Genomic DNA, 22840 nt, shown 5'->3' with positions numbered 1-22840 from the left:
CCCAGCCCCAGAGTGCCTGTCCTGAAAGCTGGGCTGTGATTGGCTGAGATGTGGGTCGAGCCCCTGTCCTGATGTCTATGCCCTCACATTGAACTATTGGAGCTTGTCTCCCTGACGCAGGTTAAACTGAGTCATAAAGTGGAAGTTATTAACAGTCAGCAGTGACGGCCCATTTAGTTAAAGAATATGCAGGAGATATGTGATGAAAGACTAGAAAACCTGACCTTTGCACAGCCTCAAGACTAAGCGTTTTAGGTATCTGGCTAGAGAGCGATCCGGTTGGATCTGATTCAGTTCGGTTCTTCAGGATATTTGCGACGCATTATTTGATTTGTTTTTTTTTTACACAAATACACAGAAAACACAAATGTTCCAGGTTTTGGTAAACTAGTTTTACGAGACACAGAATGTGCCTTAGAGTTGTTTCCACAGACTTTACACCAATTTATGTTTTCTAGAGCCAGTTCTCTACACCAATACACATACGTACTTCAGAGTGGTTCTCTAGACCCTCCACTAATCTATACACCTTCTTTAAACCTCAGAGTCTGATCCACAAACCCTGCACCAATCCTCATACCTGTTTCCCAGGTCCTGCACCAACCCAAATACCTTAAAGTCTGTTCCTCAAACCCTACACATTTCAATATACCTTAGAGCTGTTTCTCTAGACCCTGCACCAATCTATATACCTTACAGTCTGTTCCCCAGACCTGCACCAATCAATGTCCCTTAGAGTCTGTTCCCCAGACCTGCACCAATGTCCCTTAGAGTCTGTTCCCCAGACCTGCACCAATGTCCCTTAGAGTCTGTTCCCCAGACCTGCACCAATGTCCCTTAGAGTCTGTTCCCCAGACCCTGCACCAATCCATATACCTTAGTCTGTTTCCCAGACTTGCACCACTCAATGTCCCTTAGAGTCTGTTCCCCAGACCTGCACCAATCAATGTCCCTTAGAGTCTGTTCCCTAGACCTGCACCAATCAATGTCCCTTAGAGTCTTTTCTCCAGACCTGCACCAATCAATGTCCCTTAGAGTCTGTTACCTAGACCTGCACCAATCAATGTCCCTTAGAGTCTGTTACCTAGACCTGCACCAATCAATGTCCCTTAGAGTCTGTTCCCTAGACCTGCACCAATCAATGTCCCTTAGAGTCTGTTACCTAGACCTGCACCAATCAATGTCCCTTAGAGTCTGTTCCCTAGACCTGCACCAATCAATGTCCCTTAGAGTCTGTTCCCCAGACCTGCACCAATCAATGTCCCTTAGAGTCTGTTTCTAGACCTGCACCAATCCATATACCTTATAGCTGGTTCTCTAGACCCTGCACCCATTCATATACCTTCTATATACATTAGACTTGGTTCCCCAGACCTGCACCAATCAATGTCCCTTATAGCTGGTTCTCTAGACCCTGCACCAATCCATATACCTTCTATATATGTTAGACTCGGTTCCCCAGACCTGCACCAATCATTGTCCCTTAGAGTCTGTTCCCCAGAGCTTGCACCAATCCATATACTTTAGAGTCTGTTCCTTATACCCAGCACCAATCCACAAACCAGCTTCCCAGACCCTGCACTAGTCAATGTCCCTTAGAGTCTGTTCCCCAGACCTGCACCAATCCATGTACCTTAGAGCTGGTTCATTAGACCCTGCACCAATCCATATACCTTCTAAATACGTTAGACTCGGTTCCCCAGACCTGCACCAATCATTCTCCCTTAGAGTCTGTTCCTTATACCCTGCACCAATCCACAAACCTGCTCCCCAGACCCTGTACCAGTCCATATACCTTAGAATTGGTCCCTTGGAACCAGATCCTACACCTGCACACACAGGACAGAAATGAACTGTATCATAACACGTCTGGATTCTCGCAGGATCTGTGGATCTGACAGTGGAAAGTGCTCTAAGGGGCAGTTTGGTAGGACGTGAACTCAAAGTCTATTGCCTGTCTAACACGCAGTGAAAAGTTATGTTTTAACAAAAATCTGTTTTTCCTTTACAGTCGACACTTCAGTGAAGTAGAGCACTGTTCTTCAGAGTGCACTGATCTTCTGGTCCGTTAGATTCGTATGCTGAAAAGCTGAAGACTCACAGTACGTAACGTAAGGTCTTACAGTCTGCAGAAAGATTATTTTATCTGTTGATATGTTTGTTTATCTGAGCGGGCGGTGAAGTGGACATTGACTGTGTGTTTGTGGGTGGACTTTGAGTTCGACTGTGGTCGCAAAGAAACGCCTCTCTGTGTCTGCAAAATCATATATAAATAAAGAGAGACAGAAAGCATCTCTCTTGATCAGGACTGATTCCAGACAGCTCAGGCTGACCATTTAACCACCTTCATCCAAAGGGATTATTTCTCCACTGGAAAAAAGTAAGTCATTTTCTCCACTTTCTCCAGATCAACATAACAAACTATGGCTCAGTTTTTCAGACATGGATTGAGCTTAGTCTTAGACTGTTTTGCAGGAGCAGTCGATCTACTAAAAATCCTTAGTACATGCATGATGCCACAGAAGAACCACTTTTTTTTATAGTGGACATCACTGTAAGTCATTTTGGATCATTTCTATTGGTCCATTCATCATAAAATACTGACAAATTCATGGTTAAAAGAACAACCGTTCTTTATATTATGCCAAAAAAGTGAAAAATGGCAAAGATTGAGAATGATGTAAGAAGAAAAGACCGTTAGACCTTCTAGACATCTATACGTACTGTATTTGTAAGTAATGTTTATGTGGTGTTCTTGTCTTATTTTAATGGACAAAATCTATGCTTATTTCAAGTCAAATGATCTGCAATTATGCTTCAAACCAAGCTAAACTCTCATGAAAACGACATTCTAGGCCAAAACGGTATAGTACTATAGCTATAGTGGAACTCTTTTAAAAGGTTCTGTATAAAACCTTCTTTTTCATCAGTGTGAAGAACTCTTAACTAGGCAAATAACCATTTAGGCATCCTGTGATTTAGTGATTTCAGTTGTATGGTTGGATATAGAACCACTTGCTTCCAGTACAAAACTCTTAAACTGAAGAAAAAAATAAATAAATAAATAAATAAATAAAAATAAATATAACCCTCCCATCCGTAGCTCCCCTTAGCACGAGCAATGCTCCCAACACCAGAAGGGTAAGGACTTAAACGTCTCGATACTGGCTGTTTTCGAACTGCCACTGAACTCAGCTCCACTGCACCAATCTCGCAGTCTCAGTCGACTGCTGATGGCAAAGCGACATGGCTTGGGATCCGAACTCATGACCCCTGGGCTATAGTGGCAGCATATTAGACTGCTGAGCTTCTTTGAGTCCTGTAAAAAAAACTCTTTACATAAAAATCCATAAAAAAGGAGTAAGAATCTTAAAAAAAACAACTTGAATAATTGCATAATATTCCTACAAAAGTGTCATAATGAGAAATATGACATATATGGACTAAGACGGGTTCTTACTGGTTAACAGTTATAACCTCCTCAACATCTGTGAGTATGAGAATGCAGTAGTTTCTAACCCATGTCAGAGGGGACAGCTGTGAGAGTGCAGGGGTCTGGAGCTCATCGCTCTGTATGTGTATCTGTGCACAGTGCACAGAGCTGTTTTGTGTGTAAGTATGCAGTAGTTATTAAGTCCTGTGTATGTGTGTGTGTCTGTGTGTGTAGGTGCAATCATGGTGGGCCTGAAGCCGTCTGAAGTTCCTCCTCCTCTGGGAGTGAAAGTGCTGAGTGCAGGAACGGCTGCCTGCATCGCCGACCTGGTCACCTTCCCTCTGGACACCGCCAAAGTCCGGCTACAGGTACACACACGTCTCTGCAGTCCACCTCTGCCTTTACCTAGTTCCATTAATTCCACTGAGACTCTTTACATCTCCTGAGAACTTCCCCGAGATCTAAACATGCTTTCTCCCAAACTCCACACTGCCCAGCCTCTTAAGATGATACTCACAAAATTATATGGACAAAAGTATTGGGACACCTGCATATTTATGGTTTCTCCTGAAATCAGAGGTATTAAAAAGAGTGTAAGCAGGCTTTCTACTAGCGATTGGAACCCCCAACCCCCCAACACATACCAAAAGTACTAAATGGAGCAGCAACCACCATCATTCCTGAGAACACAGATCCACTGCTCCACAGCTCAATGCTGGGGGGCTTTAACTCCTCCAGCCCTCCAGGCACAGAGGCAATAGATTTATGTTTATCTGCTCCAGAGAGTCCTATTCTATTGGCAATACTTCTCTACAGGGACTAGACAAGCTGTGTGTGTGTGTGCATTTGCACATTTGTGTCAGCAGTGGGTACAGGCTGTAAGTTAGGTGAGACTGTGTATGTGCAGTCTCCACCAGGCCCGCTCTGATCTGTGTGTGTTTCTGCGTTGTGTTTAGATCCAGGGGGAGAAGGCGGTGGAGGCTGCCAAGGGCATCCGCTACCGGGGTGTGTTTGGGACCATCAGCACCATGGTGCGGACAGAGGGGCCACGCTCGCTCTATAATGGCCTGGTGGCTGGCCTGCAGAGACAGATGGCCTTCGCCTCCATACGAATCGGCCTCTACGACAACGTTAAGAGCTTCTACACAGGAGGAAAAGACAGTAAGTGCTGACAGAGTGCTGAGGCCTTCGGGGTTGTACGGTACTGCATACGGTCACATAGACAGTACCGTACAAACTGTGCAGTTTGGAGGTGGAGTACTTACTACAGGACGTCTGTGAAATTTATGACTCATTCACACGGGATAAGAAATCTCAGCATAAATAACTGAGATGGGAGTGGCTACTTCATTTACATGCTGATCAGCTACATGTTTATAACACGTATGTAGGCTATAGGCAACGCTACATAATGACTTGCCTAAAGCTACAAGCAGTGTCGCGCCTCTCAGGAGTATCTTGGTTGGTCTTCTGCATTTGATAGCCGCTCTAATTTAACTGGAGGTAAATGCAAATTTCCAGATCTTGCAGATTTAGTTGAATATAATAAGCATCCCTGCTGATTTATAGGTATTAGGAGTCCGAACCCTACGGCCGGCCAGACGAACAATCATGCCATGACCCTACCCAGTATGTTGTACTGAACAATTACATGTATTGATTCCTTTAATCAATGATGAATCGATTGCCTATAGTTTTTGGCACCTATGTTTCGACAAATCAGGAGGAAATCCAGTGGGCTGCAGCCAGTGCTGGCGAACTAGCTCTTAGCTAGCACTAAACTGGGATTTCCTTGGATTTTTCACTGTGTTCCAGCTGGTTATTGCTGGTTCAGTGCAGCATCAACATTCATTATAACAATTATAACCGTTGACTTTAGTGTCATTAGCTAACTGACCCACGATTAAGTGTTTACCACAGATGTCCACGTATTAACCATCCGGGTCCCATAGTTCAATTTTTTCATCCCTGGCTGGCTTAAAGCCACAGATCTTTCCTTTTGCTGTCCTTTGCTTGTTGGGAAAGTAAAGAAAATCCTAAACTAGGGTTAGTTTTACCGGGTTTGGACGACAGGGAACGCTCTGTGGACGCTCTCATCCATGGGACTAAAATCACTAAGAAACTCTGGTACTGGTACTGGTACTGGTAATAATTACCGTACCCCACCCCCTCATGTAAACCATATCCAGACAGGGCTTCAGACACCTCAGAAAACTAATTTGCAAATAAAGCACTAATATTAGAATAAATACATTTAATATAAAAAAAAATAATTCAATAATTTTATGTATCAATGTAATCGTTTAACCATTTCTAAATCTCTCCTTGAAGAAGCCCAGTGCTATTTGTAGCTACAGTATCAACCAGTATCTGGTTTGCCTAATTAGTGCTTTAATTAGTTAGACTGAATGTGCTGGTGGGACTGAACAGACTTCTGCCAAGGGGTTCTGGAGAAATCTGGAACTAAAAGACAAACGATTAATTCTTGATATTTTACTGCCTTAATATTCGTTCATTATTTCTAAAGGCAAAAACACACTTATTGTCCAGATAAATGGTTCAAACAGCTTGCCTAAGATTTCTTCTACAGTACTAGACCGTTTATTCAGGTATTTACCAAAGGGGTCCCAAAGTCAGTTCTTAGGACATCACTCTCTACATTTTTGTGAGTTTGGTCATTAGGAAATTAACACCAAGTCCTCCTGTGCCGGGTCAGGTGTGTTAGTGCTGAAAAACACAAAAACGTGCAGAAATTTAAGAACTATGTCAATATTGCTGCTGCCATGCAACAACCTTGCATCTCCATTTTTGACATAATGTGAATCTGGCAGTTGTTCTTTACATTGTATCACAAATTCATGATAAATGAACCAAAATTTACCAAATTGAATTTGTAAAAATATGTTTACATTGGCTTCCACTAAAAGACTGTAAAAGTATGTTTCGTTCACCTGTAAAGTTATTTTGGAGGTACAAGGTTTTTGTGTGACAGGGATGATGTACATATCTTTGTACAGATTTTCTATTCCCAGAGTCCCAATGAAGAATGTTTATTTCTGACACGATAACAATTTGATTATATTTACCATCATTAGCTTCTAAAATATGATTTAATAAATTTAATTATGTTCGATTATTTCTTTTTTAATTGGATGAATATTAAATATTATTACTATTACCCCTCGACATATCAGTGTACCAGTGTATCAGTAATTATGATAAGGAGCATGCTTTAAAACATATACACATATAGTTAATTAAACATTCATATTTCTGAGCCACATTTCTGTACACATCTATTTCTTTTCTTCAGACCCTAATGTAGGTATCCGGATCCTGGCTGGGTGCACCACGGGGGCCATGGCTGTTTCCATGGCGCAGCCCACAGACGTAGTGAAGGTGCGCTTCCAGGCCCAGATGAACCTGCAGGGAGTGGCCCGGCGCTACAATGGCACCATGCAGGCGTACAGACAGATCTTCCACCAGGAGGGTCTCCGGGGGCTGTGGAAAGGTATGTTACCTGTGGTTCTGTAGAACCAAAGGACCTTTAGGATGCGTCTTTCTGATCCCATTTATATGATTGGAAATATTGCATGAAACAGCTGCTGTTACAGTGTGTTTTAGCTCATTTTCTATCCAAGTGTAACTTAAATGAACTGTCTTTCAGGAACGCTACCCAACATCACAAGGAATGCCCTCGTCAACTGCACAGAGTTGGTCTCATACGACCTCATCAAAGAAGCCATTCTCAGGCATAAGCTGTTGTCAGGTTTGTGAGAATTTTTCATGGATAACATCAAAAGCAAGCAGTGGGGACCAATCAGGGACCATTAGCAACACTAGCATTTTTAGCAAGTGTTTAAAGCTCACTTGATCTTGGATTAGCACCAACAAAGACAGCACAAAGGATGAATTCCAGTCTAGACCAGTTTAATGGGGCAAAATCCAGCAATGGAATCAGCTTAACTCTAACGCTGATTGGTCAAGCCCACACACACACCCCCACTGTAGAGGTCTGACCGCTGATAAGAAGTGTTAACTCAGGATTTTTCCAATACAGAGCACAGGCCAGAATTACTGTCTTTTATTGCCTCCTGATAACAGAGTATTAATGACAGCAGACATGCCCCTGTGTGCAGAATACAACCAAAGCTTTGTAACTGGTGCTGTAACAATACTGTAGATTATAATAGAGTGACTGTGTGATAGAATGATCAGGTTGAAGTCCAGACATTTAAGGGGGATCAGTATAAAGAAACATTGTCTTCTAGAGTATTTTAAAGCATTTACAAGGTAGAACATTGACTTAAATAAAAATATTTATATTACTATTTCAATTCAAATAGTCATTATTTTTCTAACTTTGCTTCATCCACTGGTCTACAGTAAGATGTAGTTACATTATTACAGTGCCAAAAAGGATTTTCTGCAGTAACCTTGGTCATAACCGTAACCCTAACTTTATTCCTAACCTTAACCTTGGTCTTAACCCTAAACCTAACCTTGGTTATTACTGTAACCCTAACTTTGATCCTAAACATAACCTTGATCCTAACCCTAAAACTAACCTTAGTTATAATCATAACCCTAAAACTAACCTTAGTCATAATTATAACCCTAACCTTTGTCCTAACCCTAAACCTAACCTTGGTTATTACCGTAACCCTAACTTTGGTCCTAACCCTAAACCTAACCTTGGTTATTACTGTAACCCTAACTTTGATCCTAAATGTAACTCTAACCTTGATCCTAACCCTAAAACTAACCCAAGTCATAACCATAACCCTAACATTGGTCCTAACCCTAAACTTTACCTTTGGTCCTAAACCTAACCTTAGTCATAATCATAACCCTTACTTTGCTTTTTACCTTGGTTCTAACCCTAAACCTAACCTTGGCCATAACCAAAACCATAACTTTGGTCCTAACCCTAAATTCAACCTTGGTCCTAACCCTAAATTCAACCTTGGTCATAATTGTGACCCTAAACATGGTCCTAAATGTAACCCTAACTTTGGTCCTAACCCTAACCTTTGGTACTAACTCGAACATTGATCATACCTGTAACTCTTAACATTATTGGAAATTTATTTCTTTAACAATTTTAGCAGATAATAATAGTTAATAATAACATCAGTTAATAATTGTAAATCCCCACTAAAAAGGACTGAATACAGGGCTGTGAATGATCTCAGGAGGAAGCACTGTAACGTTGCTCTGACAAGCTGCTGGAGCAGAAGGTATGTTTTCTAAGAACTGGAGTTTTGTGATCAAAGGTACAATTACTCAGCACTCTTCTCCTGAGTGTGTGTGTGTGTGTGCGCCAGGCTTTGCTGACTACAGGGGCAAAGGTGTGAGGAAACTGGGAAACAGCTGACAGAGTAACCTCTGTAATCAGGTTCTGATCACACTATTGCTCAACCTGTTAGGGGCTGCAAGACGACATGTGGAAATCCGACTCTGGCTGTTCTAATTGTTTTTACGGGTCTATACAAAAGGGCACAGAAACGTGTTGCACGAGCCTGTCTGTCAGACTGCAGACACTCACAGCGACCTCACGCCTTCCTATTCACTGCTGTTCCTCAGATAACCTGCCATGCCATTTCGTCTCTGCGTTCGGCGCCGGCTTCATCACCACAGTGATAGCCTCTCCTGTGGACGTGGTGAAGACGCGCTACATGAACTCTCCTCCTGGCCAGTACAAGAGCGCCATCAACTGTGCCTGGACCATGATGACTAAAGAAGGGCCTACTGCTTTCTACAAAGGGTAAAAAAAACATTTGAGTCCAAAGCAAAACATATAAGACACTGAATCACAATACACACAATGTCAGGACCTGTAGTTTACACCCTTAAAGGAGTTTAAACATGAAACATTACATTTAGACTATTTAAAAAAAGGGAATCTCCAATCAAAATATGGTTTGGAATTTACACTCTTGACGCTATAAGAAATGAGGAGATCTTTGACTGGTCTTATATGAATTTGATTCAGCTGAGACTGACGTGATCTCCGTTTCACCAATAAGTGATTAAGCCACCTGTGAGACATTATTTTGATCAGAGGGAGGAAACCCAAGGGTGTTTTTTTCTCACTCTTAGGAATCTCACATTGGTCTCATACAGGAACCTTAAATTTAGACTATTGTCCCTTTACTCAAGCAAATTTGATTGGCCAAAAAAGGTCTGTTTTTTGGTGACGTTTAGCCTGTTAGTTTTGTCTGGCAACTGTAAAGCTAATGTAGCAGAGTACTGGAAGTCACCTGATGTGTTGTGAAATGCTTGCTTTCACAGAAATAGTGCACTACGTAATGTGTCAGTCATGTAGTACTGTTGTACGAATTCTTAGCGATAAATGTCTCATGAGTGTGAATGAGTTTTTAGCAAAATTAGCGTAGTAAAAGCCATGAATAGTGAACAGACTGAAACACTCAGGTTCCCAACCATGGCAAGCTTTTTTACTAAAGCATTAAAAATGTATTTGAGCAGCACTAATAATATATACAGCACATATTTCTAACCTTGCATCTCCATTTTTGGCATGTTTCACTGTTTATCATCCCAGAAGTAAGAAATATCCTGTATGAGACCAATGTGAGATTCCTAAGAGTGAGAAAAAACACCCTTGGGTTTCCTCCCTCTGATCAAAGTAATGTCTCACAGGCTGCTTAATCACTTATTGGTGAAACTGAGATCACGTCTCAGCTGAATAAAAGTCATATTAGACCAGTCAAAGATCTCCTCATTTCTTATAGCGTCAAGAGTGTCAATTCCAAACCAATCCTTTTGATTGGAGATATCTCACTTCTACCATTTAAAGACATTTACAAATACAGCGGTATACTGCCTAGATGCGCTCATAGCACGACCCCAACTAGAAGTTCGGTTTAGTGTAGTGACTCTGAAGGTCTGACCTGTCTGTCTCTCTTTCTAGGTTTGTACCGTCCTTCCTCAGACTGGGCTCCTGGAACGTCGTCATGTTTGTGTCATTCGAGCAGCTGAAGAGAGCCATGATGGTCTCCAGAAAAAAGATGGAAGCCACCATGTAGAAGAAAGAACTGTAATTCTGCCCCCCTTTTGAATCCATGGACTCGGCCAGAGATAGTGGTCATTTTGAGAGGAAAGTGATGGTGGAAAAATCAGGTGGTCGAAATTTTAATTTATTAATGTTTGACGCTGAAGGAACACACAACCTGGGCTCTAGATTATGTAGCATTGTGATGCAGAGTTGGCTACAACGCGACTACAGTTCATGCTATAAAGGCATGGTTAGCATGATCGGTTCTTTCAGAGCTTTCTGAATCAGGAGTCCAGTAGTGAATTTTGGAAACAGTGTTTGCTGTCGGCTGTAGCTGGTAGACGGGTAAAAGCCACTTTCTGCACTTTGGCCTTCCATCTATGATGCATTTAAATTATCATAGAATATACGCTATAAGCTACCATATTGTTTTTATAATTATTAAAACTAATTAACTTGGTCACACTTTATTTTGATGGTTCTCCACAACCCCTACAGTATAAAATTCCCAATCTGCTAACATGTCTAACGGAGTTATGCTTAGATTTATGATGTACGTTAGGGCCGAGATTTTCTTTAAACAGATATTTTAGCTTAGTCTATTAAAACAGTGTGAGCTGTAAGCTGTGGCTCATCAAAATTAAGTGTTACCATTTACGTATTAATCCTTTGTTTAAAAAGGGACTCCTTATCTAGGGTAAAAACTATGTTTTTATATACTTTACTTTATTTACTTTTTTTCTCCCTGAATCTCCCTATCCACTGTATGAAGCTGTACTGTGACAGAGTGACTGCTCGAGTGTTGTAAACATACAGGAGCAATGTGCAAGGACACCTACAGTACATTACAAGGTCCATTTCTAAAATAAACATATATTTAAGTAAAACTTTCAGTTTGTGGTGTTTTCTGTGAGGTCAGTCTGTACATCTCTCTTAAATCTGTGCTCTGTATTATAATTAAGGTTAACTAAATGTTATTTATTTATTTATTTTTTACATTAATCAATTAACAATTATTATAAATAAATTATATATATATATATATATATACACACACACACACACACAAATATATCACAATTGTTAATTGATGTATTATTTTTATAGTATATACAGTTGTAAGAGATGCAGAAAGGTTGGAGAATGGTATAATAAATATATGCATATTATATGATTCTACAACTTTTTGTATGGTTACTAATTGTTAAAAAAAGCTAAAAAAAAAACAACAACAAAAAAACACTCCTTATACCTTCAGAGTGAATAGGTGGAGCTAAACTACTATAGGCTGCATGGGAAGGGATTTTGCATCTTCTTTAAAAACTCTTCACAACTCTTTACAAACTACAAACTTATGTCAAAAAGTGATCAATTCAGTTGTCCTTGCCATGTGCCCTTCTACATTTGATCTTAAGCTCCGATCCTAAGAGTCACATAAAGATTAAATAAGCCTGTGAAAACCCACATGAACTCGTGAAAAAGCACGGGTGCAATTTATTAGCATTTGCCATTTATCCAACTGTACAAATCCAAAGTAATGAATGGGACTGGAACTACAAAATGACCCTGTGAAACTGTATAAATAACACAACAAAGATACATAAATCCCACTGCAGGAAAAATAGTATATTCATGTTCTTTGCTGTTTGTTAAATCTCAACAGGAATACTAGTACCACACAGTATTTTCACTGCTCATGTCACTGACTACACATTAATCATTTATGCCACAAGTTGATAGGCCACTTAAAGTACATTTCTTTAAGTGTATTTACAATAGGGGTGAAATTTAGTAGCAATCAAAAGCATTAAAACATGCAAAAGGGTAGAATTGTCTTTATGCGCAAGACAATTTAGCTCAAGAAAAGGAGGAAAATAACCCAAACCTTGATCTCTGTGGACACAAATATCAAATTCCTGAGATGAACACAAAAGTAAACCGACAGGAATCAAAAACACATGCAACCTAAATTTCAAGCATGGAGTGACTTCCAGTCAAGCTACCAGCTTGGTTTATATACTAGTTTCACGTCTTAAAATTTCCATTAGTAACAGGAGTGTGCAGGTCAAAGTCTTGACCACACAACCTATTACTTCTATAGAATTCTAAGAATAGTGTTCAGGAATGATCACTGAGGCTCTGTGGTTTCATAAAATTTCAGTTAGTTTGTTTAAAAATAGGAAGCATGGGAGAGAAATTTCCTTTAAAAAAGGTATTATTTCAGTCATTTTTTTCATTTTTTCAGTCACAACAAAAACTTTTTGGGGGGTTATTTGGGGTCCTTTGGAATTCTGGTCAGTTTTTAGCATCCACCTTCAAGATAAGATTGACATCTGACTCCAAAAGGTACCCCTTGACCTTGTCATGGAACTTCTCTCTGTAGATGTTGAACTCCATGATGCTCTCGGGCTCCTCGTCCACCCAGAATTTATCAAACTCGTACGCCAGGTAACCTAAAAGAAGCCCACAGAGATTTGGATTGGTCATTTTAGAATATTCATTCCTCTCAGAATATGAATATTAATTAATCTCTATTTTCAGTGTAAATAATGAAATGGCTAAAAGCAGCATGTCTTCTGGCTAAAAATCTCCTAATTAAATTGAACACTTTAATATCACTTCAATGGTAAATAAAGACTCGTCTAAGGCTGGAGTTGCTTCACACACTCTCAAGAATCAGTTTGTGCTGACATGTAAACCCAAATGTATTTAATTGCAATTGTCATGTATATTCAGTAAATTTACATTGATCAACCATAGCATTAGCACTACCAAGTAAAAAACACTTATTATCTTCATCTTCAGGGCATCTATTAACTGTGATGGCTAGACAACTGGGTCAGAACATATCCACCAAAACATCAGGCAGGTCTCGTGGGGTGTTCCCGGTATGCAGTATGAAAAGACAACCGGTGGGCCAACAGCAGGGTCATGGGCACCTAAGGCTCATCAATGTAAGCCATATAGGCCCCAACCTTACAACTAATATGACTTAAAGTCCACTGTTGAAGCGGCACAAGGGCTAGCTGTTGTTTTGCTCACTGAAATAATGTCTAGGGCAGTTTTCTAAAAAAAAGTTTGCAGCAGCTAAGGATCATGTCCATCAATGGAGCCTAGAGGAAGCCAGATGGCACAGCAACTCTATTGGAAGTGTCCATCAGGGTTCATACACTTTAACCAATTTCAAATTCAAGGACTTTCCATGACTTTTAAAGTACCGTAAAGTAGCAGGTTCAAGATACCACGGCCAAAAATGTGCATGGTCATATGAGATACGGGCAGCGACTAGTTATGTGAAAAATTAAGCTACTATGAAAGTCTGTGTATTATTTATTATATTTTTATATAAAATTATATTTTTTCAATTTTGTTATTTGTCAAAGACTATTCAGTATTGGATTTTAGCATGTTTATGTTCCATGACTTTCCAGGTTTTCTAGGACTGGTACGAACCCTGATCCAAGTATTGGAAGTGGATCATCCCAAATTATAATCGAACTCCCAAGTAAAAGTACCTTTGTGAAGGCAGCTCTAAAGTACATTACCCAGGTTGAGCAACACACTCAAAGGTAAACAAATTGTAAAGACATCTCAGGGACTGGCCTGTATCAATAATTTCTAGTAAACTGAGTGACTGTGCCAGCAGTTGGGTTGTACAGTTGCCGTATGACAGTGCAGAAGTAGAGTCGGAGGGTTAGTAAGAGTTGAGGACTAAAGAGTTGACTCACAGTAAAGCTGGTGGAAGTCGTGCATTTCAGGTTTTCCTGACACAGAGTTGTAGAAATGAGCCTTCAAAGCCCCACTCCTCAGCAAACTGTAGGCCATCTCTGTCAGATTAATGCCCACTATGGCATAAGAGTACCTGCATTGGCAAGCACACAAACAGTTATTCCACCATACAGTGTTTTCATTGATGTATTAGGAATGTTTAGGGTTCTAGGGCTTTTTAGGGTGTAGGCGTGTATACAAACAGTATACGTGGCTAAGTTGCTTACCCCAGCTTAGGATGGTTTGCGTGGGACAGAACCTGTCGTGCTGCATTAGTGTAGTTCTCACTGAAAAAACTTTTCCAACAAGACAAAACAATTCAGTGAATTTAATTATAATTTTCTGATGTTTATTTCTTTAATTTATTGTTTTATTAAAGTAAACTATATTGACAAATAACAGACAAAATTAATAAATATTAGACATAATCTTAAAATACAAATAATATAAATATTCATATAATATAAAGAAAGTTAAATATGGTTTAATAGAAAATACACAACTTACACAAGGTTTACCAGACCAAGCATGCCCATCCCCCTAAAGTCAGTCTTTGGGTCATCACCTTGAAACCCAATGTTCCCCCACTGCTTAGTGATTCGAGATTCCAGCTTTACTGATGGCATCAGCAGGCCCCACAACTATAAAAAAACAACAACACAAGGCTATGTTAACAGTCTATATTTGTTTATTAGGGCTATTTTTAGTACGGTCATCACAGCCCCTCTTCACTTCATGACCTGATCACCAAGCCAATCACCAAGGCAATGCGTGATGCCTGTGCAAATAATCCCTTCAAAACACTCATGCAGGGCACAGTGGGTTTTCTTACTGATCAGGTCTGTGCTTAGAGTGCATCCAGGAGCTGATTCAATACAATCATCTTAAGCAGTTGTGTGTTTGCCCAAGTTTCTTATCAGTGATGGATCTGAATGTGGGCTAAAGAGTATTTCAAACGGAGCTCACCTTCAGAAGCATTTTCTCATGGTCTTCATTTTCTGAGTCAAACACCTCTTTTCTTAGATCTTCAACTGCATTAAACAGGGTGTTATAGCCACTTATTTGCATCAGGCACTGCTGAAGAGTCACCTTGAACCTAGGAGATGAAATGCCCATTACGTAGCTGACCACTTCAATATAGAATTAAACTGAAATATTAAAAAAGAACCATTTAACTACCATAAAAAAGATTCCCATAAGAATCTTTAGATAAAACCAAGTTCATAAGAATGCTCTTACTCAATAGTTCAGTTCTTAATAATTTTATCTGGTTTTATTAAGACATATCTATGTAGACATTTGTAATACAGCGTTTTATGCTTATCATAAATGACGGAAGAAACATATTTTCCATGATTCAGTTAAATCTGTGCAAAATGGGAGAAAAACAGAATCATACTAATAAAATCAAGCGTCCCAAAATTCCGGTAAACAAGAGCTAGAATTGACAGTGGAGAAAAGCAGAATGGTGGATGGTAGAATGGTAGAATCTGGAAAGCTGTTAGTTCCCAGTGTTTCCGCTAAGATTTCTTTATTTAAGCAGCAGCAGCAACAGACCCACAGTCAGTAATTGAGCTGCATCCATCCAAAACAGCACATGTGTGCCTATTGTGGCCTTCGCAGAGACATTTTAAAGGAGGAGGCCGTGGCTGGTTGAAATAAGAATTCTTATAATTTCAACATGGTGTCTGTTTACAGAGTACCACCCTTTAGTCCCACCCTTCAACAAAAAGAGCCATTAAGCTGGCTGATTGTGGCAACGACATTGTGGCAAATTTGTAAATCAGCCCCCCCCCCGGAATAAAGGTTTTGGTAGCTTTACTCACGTGGGATCTTTCTGCTCATTGATATTCTTGTGTCTCATGATTTGTGCCACACAGTCCACCACAGCATCCTCCTTCACCTTCACAGCATCTTGCAACACCTAAGCAAAACAGAAAGCAGGAGAAAATGTTCCCATTAGAAAGAGGAAAAAATGTGCACTTTCTAAATGTGTACAGACAGACACAAACTGTGTGTAGGTAAACTGATAGTACAACTGTTCTGAACGTTCCGGACATAAAGCAGAACATGTAACCTCATTTACGGCTCAGAACAGCTAAAAAAAGAATCAGTGCTCCTAAAGTGTTCCTAATCAGCACTTAAGTGTGACAATGCTGTGATAATGCTCAGTGGTCAGACCGAGCAGAGATAAGTGAAGTTTACACAGTGAGCCTTAAAGCCAGAGGTGTCTGTTTCTTACCTTGGTTTTTGAGGATTTTAGGGAGTACTCTGAAATGAAGACAATACAGACAGTGTATGTTAAGACAACCAACATCTCTTCATATAAGTATGTATCATGTAGGGACCACATGATGGCAAATAAAAGGTATTCTCACTGAGGCTGAAACAGAACCATAAACAGTAGATCCTAGTGGTGTAAGAAAATATCGATTTTGAAGTTTTGCGATGTTATGCTGTGCAATACTGTATCAACTCCCAAAATACACGCAAAGGTTGGTGTCAGACATCATTTGTACATTTGTACTCCGTCTTCAGATTGAACTGCTCTGATGAATTAAAATGAAAAATTACTAATGATAACAATTCCTAAACACCAGGACTGACCAGGTGGAGGTTGGTTAAGGTACCCGTTGAGCCCTGTATGCAGTCCAAGATAACTGCTGATACTATGAGGCTCAACTTTTGTGGTACGGATAGATCCACAAAACGTTACGTTATAAGCAAGGAGATGAGCAAACTACGAATAAAATATGAATGGGAGCTCTCGAAACGTTCAACATGGCGCCTGTTTGCGGATTAAGTTCCGCCATTCAGCAAAAAGAGCCAATCCGCTTGCTGTTACGCCGCGAGTGGACAAGGGTCTATGTGCTAGTGGGGAAAGCCCACCTTGACGTAGAGATCTGCCCAAGCAAAGTAGCCAGAACAAGCCGAAATTTGTTATTTTGTGCATTATTGAGCCGAAAGCTACAAACTACTCATGAGATCTGACCTTCGGTTTTGACTATTTTGGTCTATCCTCAATAATATATACAGGAGCCTGGTCTGGAAATTACTGCAGGCCATCGCTGCAAAGATGGCCAGCAAGTAAACAGACTTGTTTATAAGGACTTTGGTTCAGCTCAACCTTTTCAAATGTTTTCAACGTGTCAGCAGAGTGATACAGTTTAGCGTGAAAAGGCAGTACTTATAATTCTGGAAGAGACAAATCCAGATTTAAAGGACATTGTTTTAGGTTAGATTTCTAGTATACCAGGCTCTTTTTTTGTACATTCACTGTCATTTCACTAGACTATGTAATCTTCCTTTATGAGACCGAGTAGAGTAAATGAAGTAAAACGTTTACCTATCTGTGTCGTCCTCAGAGCTCCTTGTGTGTATCCAGCACATATCCTCTGCAGTTCACATTTTCCTGTGATTTGTCGGAGGAACCATTTGAGCCAGAACCGAAGGAAGGATGAATAGAAGTACTGCCAGATATACCCCAACATTGTCTGCAGCACAAAACAGCAAAGGACAACATCAGTCATGAACAGCGAAGCATTTTGTCATCACATACATTCTGCAGCAATTTGTTCATATAAAGATAGACACAACACCATCATTGCCATTGCAGGAGAGGACTCAGCAAACACCCCAAACTGGTCTAAATGGCTTTTATATGCTCAAGGCTTCGAGTTAAACACCCTTTTAGCCTTTTTAGGTGTTTAATTGGAGAATTTAGGAGGCTTTGCTAATATCTACAGCTATGCTCAGTCAGGGTTAGCTGGTTAGGGCAGTGTAAATCAATTGGACTGGATTACACTGTAGTTGTTTCAGCCGAATCACTTAACCAATTAACCTCATATGTATTTAGACTCTACAAACAGCAGGATAATTAACCATCACCTCCATACAAAAATCTTAACGATTACTAAAATGTCATCCCATCCGATTAGCCATGAACCATGATGTTTGGGTTCCTTTCACAGAAGAACATGGGTTTGGCTCCCACAATTATCCAGTATTGGAGAAGTCCAAGCATCTGGGGCAATAAAAGAAAAATATCTGGCTATTTATCTGGAAAGAGAGCATTTATATGTCCTAAAAACCCTAAAACTCTATACATCCACAATACTCATCCAACACCTAGACTATCTAATCAGTCCTTTATTAAAAAAATTAGGTGAGCAGCTGCAGGTGGACCTGAATCAATCCAGGTCTGTACAGTGTCTGGAGTTCACAGAGAAGATCAGCAAAATCAGTGTCCTTCTAACTGCGTCGCTCTAACCATATATACCAGTATAACCTCACTGTCGTTGTTGTTTTGGCCATAATGTGCATCCAGAAGCTGCTCTTGAATAAATATTAAAACGTAATTATGAGCAGACCAATAGAAATGCTCCAAAATGACTTAATAATAATAATAAATAAATAAATTAAGAAAATCTCTCTATGTTGACTTCCAGTCTTATCAGTGAAAGTTAAGTTCTCCTGCAAAGACGTCATTCTACAGATACAAGTTTTTTTAAATGGCAGCAATAATAATAAGAATAATAAGAATAATAATCACTGACTGAGCCAATTTTCTGAAAGTGAAAGTGAATGTAGTATCAGATCTAACAGAGCTCTGCATTTTCGTTCTTAAACTAGTGAATGTCTGTTTTATTAAACACAGCAGAAAGATCACTGGGGAAGCACAGAAATCCTTATGGAAAAGCCTTAAAATTGATTAATGGTGACAGTTCGAGTGTCACCCCATATCCTACCTTCATATTACCATTACTACTGATCATTAGCTGATCACTATTCTTATTCTCCTGCTTATTGCACCACACTGGACTGCACACTTCAGCCTCGACATCTAACCACATCCTCACCTCTTCTTCACTGTAAATGAATATACACATTAAAACTTAAAAAAATGAATACTTACATATATTTTTGTTTCTGCACATACTTTTAATATTCTTATATCTACATATTTCTATATATTCTACATTTTTTTAATCACGTCTGTTATATTCATTTATATTGATATTGGGTAGCACTGTGGACATGACCAATAGATCTGATCATAAGGTTCAATAAGGTTTAAATAAACTAATCATTGGGTTTAATTGAGCTGGAGCTTCATTTAATGAATTAATGACAAAACATGAGATATTATTCATCATTTCTATGAATGAATGAATGAATGAATGAATGACTGCATTAGTATGAATGATTCAGCACTGTGCTCCAGGACAGTCCTGCAGATTTTAGGCTTATTTGGCAACACATAGAAAAGCGTTGAAGGAGCTGTAGAAGAAATCGAGCCTACAGAAGAGAGGTTAAGGGGTCAATGTCTTTTTAGAGACTAATTTCTTTTAAGAAAACTGGATTTATTACGTTAAAAAATGAATGTTTACAAACTTAGACGTCAGGTCTGTAGTTCAGTGCTAGCAGCATCAACACACGCCTCATATTTAGGGTCTCTGCTGGTCAGATCTATTATTATTCAGCATCTTAAGTACTTCTGATGTAAGTGTGGACAATAGCCATCCCCCCCCCCCCCCCTCCCTCCTGACCACTCGGTCACTACCGGACTCAAACAGGTTGTTATTAGCTAGTCAGGACGGTTGGCTAGCGCTAGCACAGTTAGCTTAGTTGCTAATGTCGCCTTTACCCCAAACAGCGTGAATCTACGCCTTTACGTCGCCCACGCCACGGTTCCTTCACCGCCAGACGGATATGTTCAGTTGAGCTTCGGTAGCTAAGTTTCAGCCCTTAACAGAAAAGCTGCTGTTTGTGAGCTAGTTCAGCCGGGCAGAAGCTACGAGGCTAACCGTGTTGCACCCACTGTCGTCTGGGTCGCAGCCTGACTCCCGTGTCCAAGCTGCGCATGCGCGGAGCGGAGGCGTGCAGGACTACCCTGGGACCACCAGAGAGCAGAAACACACCAGCAAACGAGAGAGAGAGAGAGAGAGAGAGAGAGAGAGAGAGAGAGAGAGAGAGAGAGAGAGAGAGAGAGAGAGAGAGAGAGGTGCAGCTTCACTGCTTAGTGCTGAATGGAAATAGCAGCATTATAGAGAAGCAATGTGATTTATTTATTTATTTAGTGCTCATTTATTTTTTGCTTATGTGCAATAAACACATAAGCAGTGATGTGCAGTAATGTATACACATTGTAAACACATGGACATCTATATATGGACGATATATATATATGCACATATTTTATATAATAGCTGAGGTGAAAGAACACTGCTTTTATTTATTATAAATAAATAAACATATATTATGTTTGTTTCTTTATTTTATGAAGAAAAAAGGACACCCTAATATTTACTACTTCCTAAAATGTGTCTATCTATCTATCTATCTCCATATCTATCTCTGTCTATCTATCTATCTGTCTGTCTATCTATCTATCTGTCTGTCTGTCTATCTATCTATCTATCTATCTATCTGTCTGTCTGTCTGTCTGTCCATCTATCTATCTATCTATCTATCTATCTATCTATCTATCTATCTGTCTGTCTGTCTGTCTGTCTATCTGTCTGTCTGTCTGTCTGTCTGTCTATCTATCTATCTATCTATCTATCTATCTATCTATCTGTCTGTCTGTCTGTCTGTCTGTCTGTCTGTCTATCTATCTATCTATCTATCTATCTATCTGTCTGTCTGTCTGTCCATCTATCTATCTATCTATCTATCTATCTATCTATCTATCTATCTATCTATCTATCTGTCTGTCTGTCTGTCTATCTATCACATAATAACTGTAATAACTTTATTAAATGCCAATGTTATATCTAACCAACAATGTAAAGTAAGACACTGTTCATAATTATTATAATTATTATTATTATTATTATTATTATAGAGTCTGGTTCTTTTCCATGTAGCTGTTTGGCTATTCCATCTAATGCTTTCCTGGCACTGATGCAGTTCTGAAGTCTGGAAATTGGGGTCAGATTAGTTACGCAAACAATCAAAATTCAGAAAAGCCCGCAGCCCTTTCTACAGTTCGAGCTCTGTGTTTACTGGCCATGAGGAGAGGCTACAGCCTGCAGAGCACCAGGGGAAGAGCAACTTCAGCAGATTCTCTCAGCCTGTCCTTCATCATCTCACTGGAGACTCCTTAAATCATCAGCTCAAAACACTTCTTCTCTGCCTCGGTTTTATTTACAGCATTTGTCTGAAGCTCTTGGCCAGAGCCTCTTACATTTAAATGATGATACTCAGAGAATGTAGAGTTAGGAGTCTTACCCAAGCATGAGGTGTCGAGTGGTGGGCTTGTCCAACCAGGGAATTGAACCCTAGTCTGCCCCTACACCAACCAATACACTATACCTTTACAGTCACTGTTTTTGAACATTAATGTGATATTATGTCTTTGTGTATCTCAGCTCAGAGAGGGTACAGTGCTTCTCTAAGGGCCTAACAGTGGCAGCTTAGCCTATAGTGTGAGCATACGTCCTCTTTTTTTGGCTGAAAAGAATTGCTGAAATTGGATTGCTGGTGCGAATCCCGGGTCATGCTGCTTACCATCGGCAGCCGGAGTCAGACAGAGCACAATTGGCCTTCCTCTCTCAGGGGGTAGGTGGTTGACACTTCCTCCTCACATCACTCCTGGTGTGGTATTGGTCAGCACAGGCATCTGTTAGCTGTTGTATCAGAGCTGGGGAGCCGGGCTTTTCTACCTAGCATTGTTGCATCAGCAGCAGTTCGAAAAGAGGCGTGTCAGAGTGTCAGAGGACACATGTGCTAATCTTCACCCTAATAGTGTTGGGGCATTGCTAGTGATAGGAGGAGTTCACATGAATGGGCACTGAATAAATGGCTTGGCTTTTATAAATCCTGTGTTTTTTGTCTAGGTGGAACCAAATAAACCAAATATTCTAAAAGGTCCAAGAGCAACAGAGTTTCAAATCAATAATCAGATCAATCACACACACACACACACACACACACACACACACACACACACACACACACACAGTTATAGCCTGTCAGACACATCAGGAGGGCTGAACAGTATCTAAAAGGTGGATTTTTTATAAGTGACTATTTTATATTATTATTGTTGTTGTTGTTGTTGTTATTGTTATTATTATTATTATTTAATATATTTTTTCATTATTATTTTTGACATTTTTGACAAATTAGCATTGAGTCCTCCCACCCTCACACACAATGCAATGTTCCTACAACCTAGGCCTACTTAAAGCTCCCCCTGATGTGTTCCCAGGGTCGTCTTTTATGAAAACCATAAATATAGGCACCCTAGCTTAGCAGACCTGGGTATCAAACCCACAACCCTGCGATTAATGACACAGCATTTTACCTACTGATCCACCACTCTCTCAACCAACAATGCATTTGACCAGGGGTGCTTAACCTTATAAACATATGGGTATAATGCCTTCCTGTTTCCTATGTCCCACTGATGAGAGGGTACCTGAGGTGTGTGTTTGTAGGTGTTTCCATGTGTTCAGCTCTTTTTGGGATTCAGTTGTCTCCGGGATGAAGGAAATCATGATGTTGTGAGGACCACTGACTGCTTATATTTATTGGGAAAGACCCCACAAATACAGTAATACGTATCTGTGTGTGTGTTACAGAGGCAAATATAGAGAATATTGGAAAAGGGCTGT

At 40.0% G+C, this 22840-nt stretch overlaps 2 protein-coding genes across 2 annotated transcripts; one reads left to right on the top strand and one right to left on the bottom strand.

Annotated features, from left to right (window-relative positions):
- Positions 1–3675: 3675 nt before the first annotated feature.
- On the top strand, positions 3676–10482 carry ucp1 (uncoupling protein 1). Its single transcript, XM_072677127.1, has 6 exons — positions 3676–3801; positions 4390–4594; positions 6747–6944; positions 7101–7202; positions 9020–9200; positions 10368–10482. The coding sequence occupies exons 1-6, from the start codon at positions 3676–3678 to the stop codon at positions 10480–10482; spliced, it is 927 nt and encodes a 308-aa protein (XP_072533228.1).
- Positions 10483–11922: 1440 nt separating this feature from the next.
- Positions 11923–20043, bottom strand: elmod2 (ELMO/CED-12 domain containing 2). Its single transcript, XM_072677126.1, has 9 exons — positions 19867–20043; positions 17566–17713; positions 16462–16490; positions 16046–16143; positions 15186–15315; positions 14727–14860; positions 14447–14515; positions 14180–14313; positions 11923–12904 (listed from the first exon to the last, which is right to left on the bottom strand). Exons 2-9 carry the CDS (start codon positions 17708–17710, stop codon positions 12747–12749), a joined length of 897 nt encoding a protein of 298 aa, XP_072533227.1. The 5' UTR covers positions 17711–17713; positions 19867–20043; the 3' UTR covers positions 11923–12746.
- Between the last annotated feature and the right edge of the window lie 2797 nt (positions 20044–22840).

The sequence above is a fragment of the Salminus brasiliensis genome, chromosome 4 (assembly GCF_030463535.1).
Source record: "Salminus brasiliensis chromosome 4, fSalBra1.hap2, whole genome shotgun sequence".
Lineage (NCBI taxonomy): Eukaryota > Metazoa > Chordata > Actinopteri > Characiformes > Bryconidae > Salminus > Salminus brasiliensis.
Note: the sequence above shows the minus strand (reverse complement) of the source record. Positions and strands in the feature narration are given on the sequence as shown.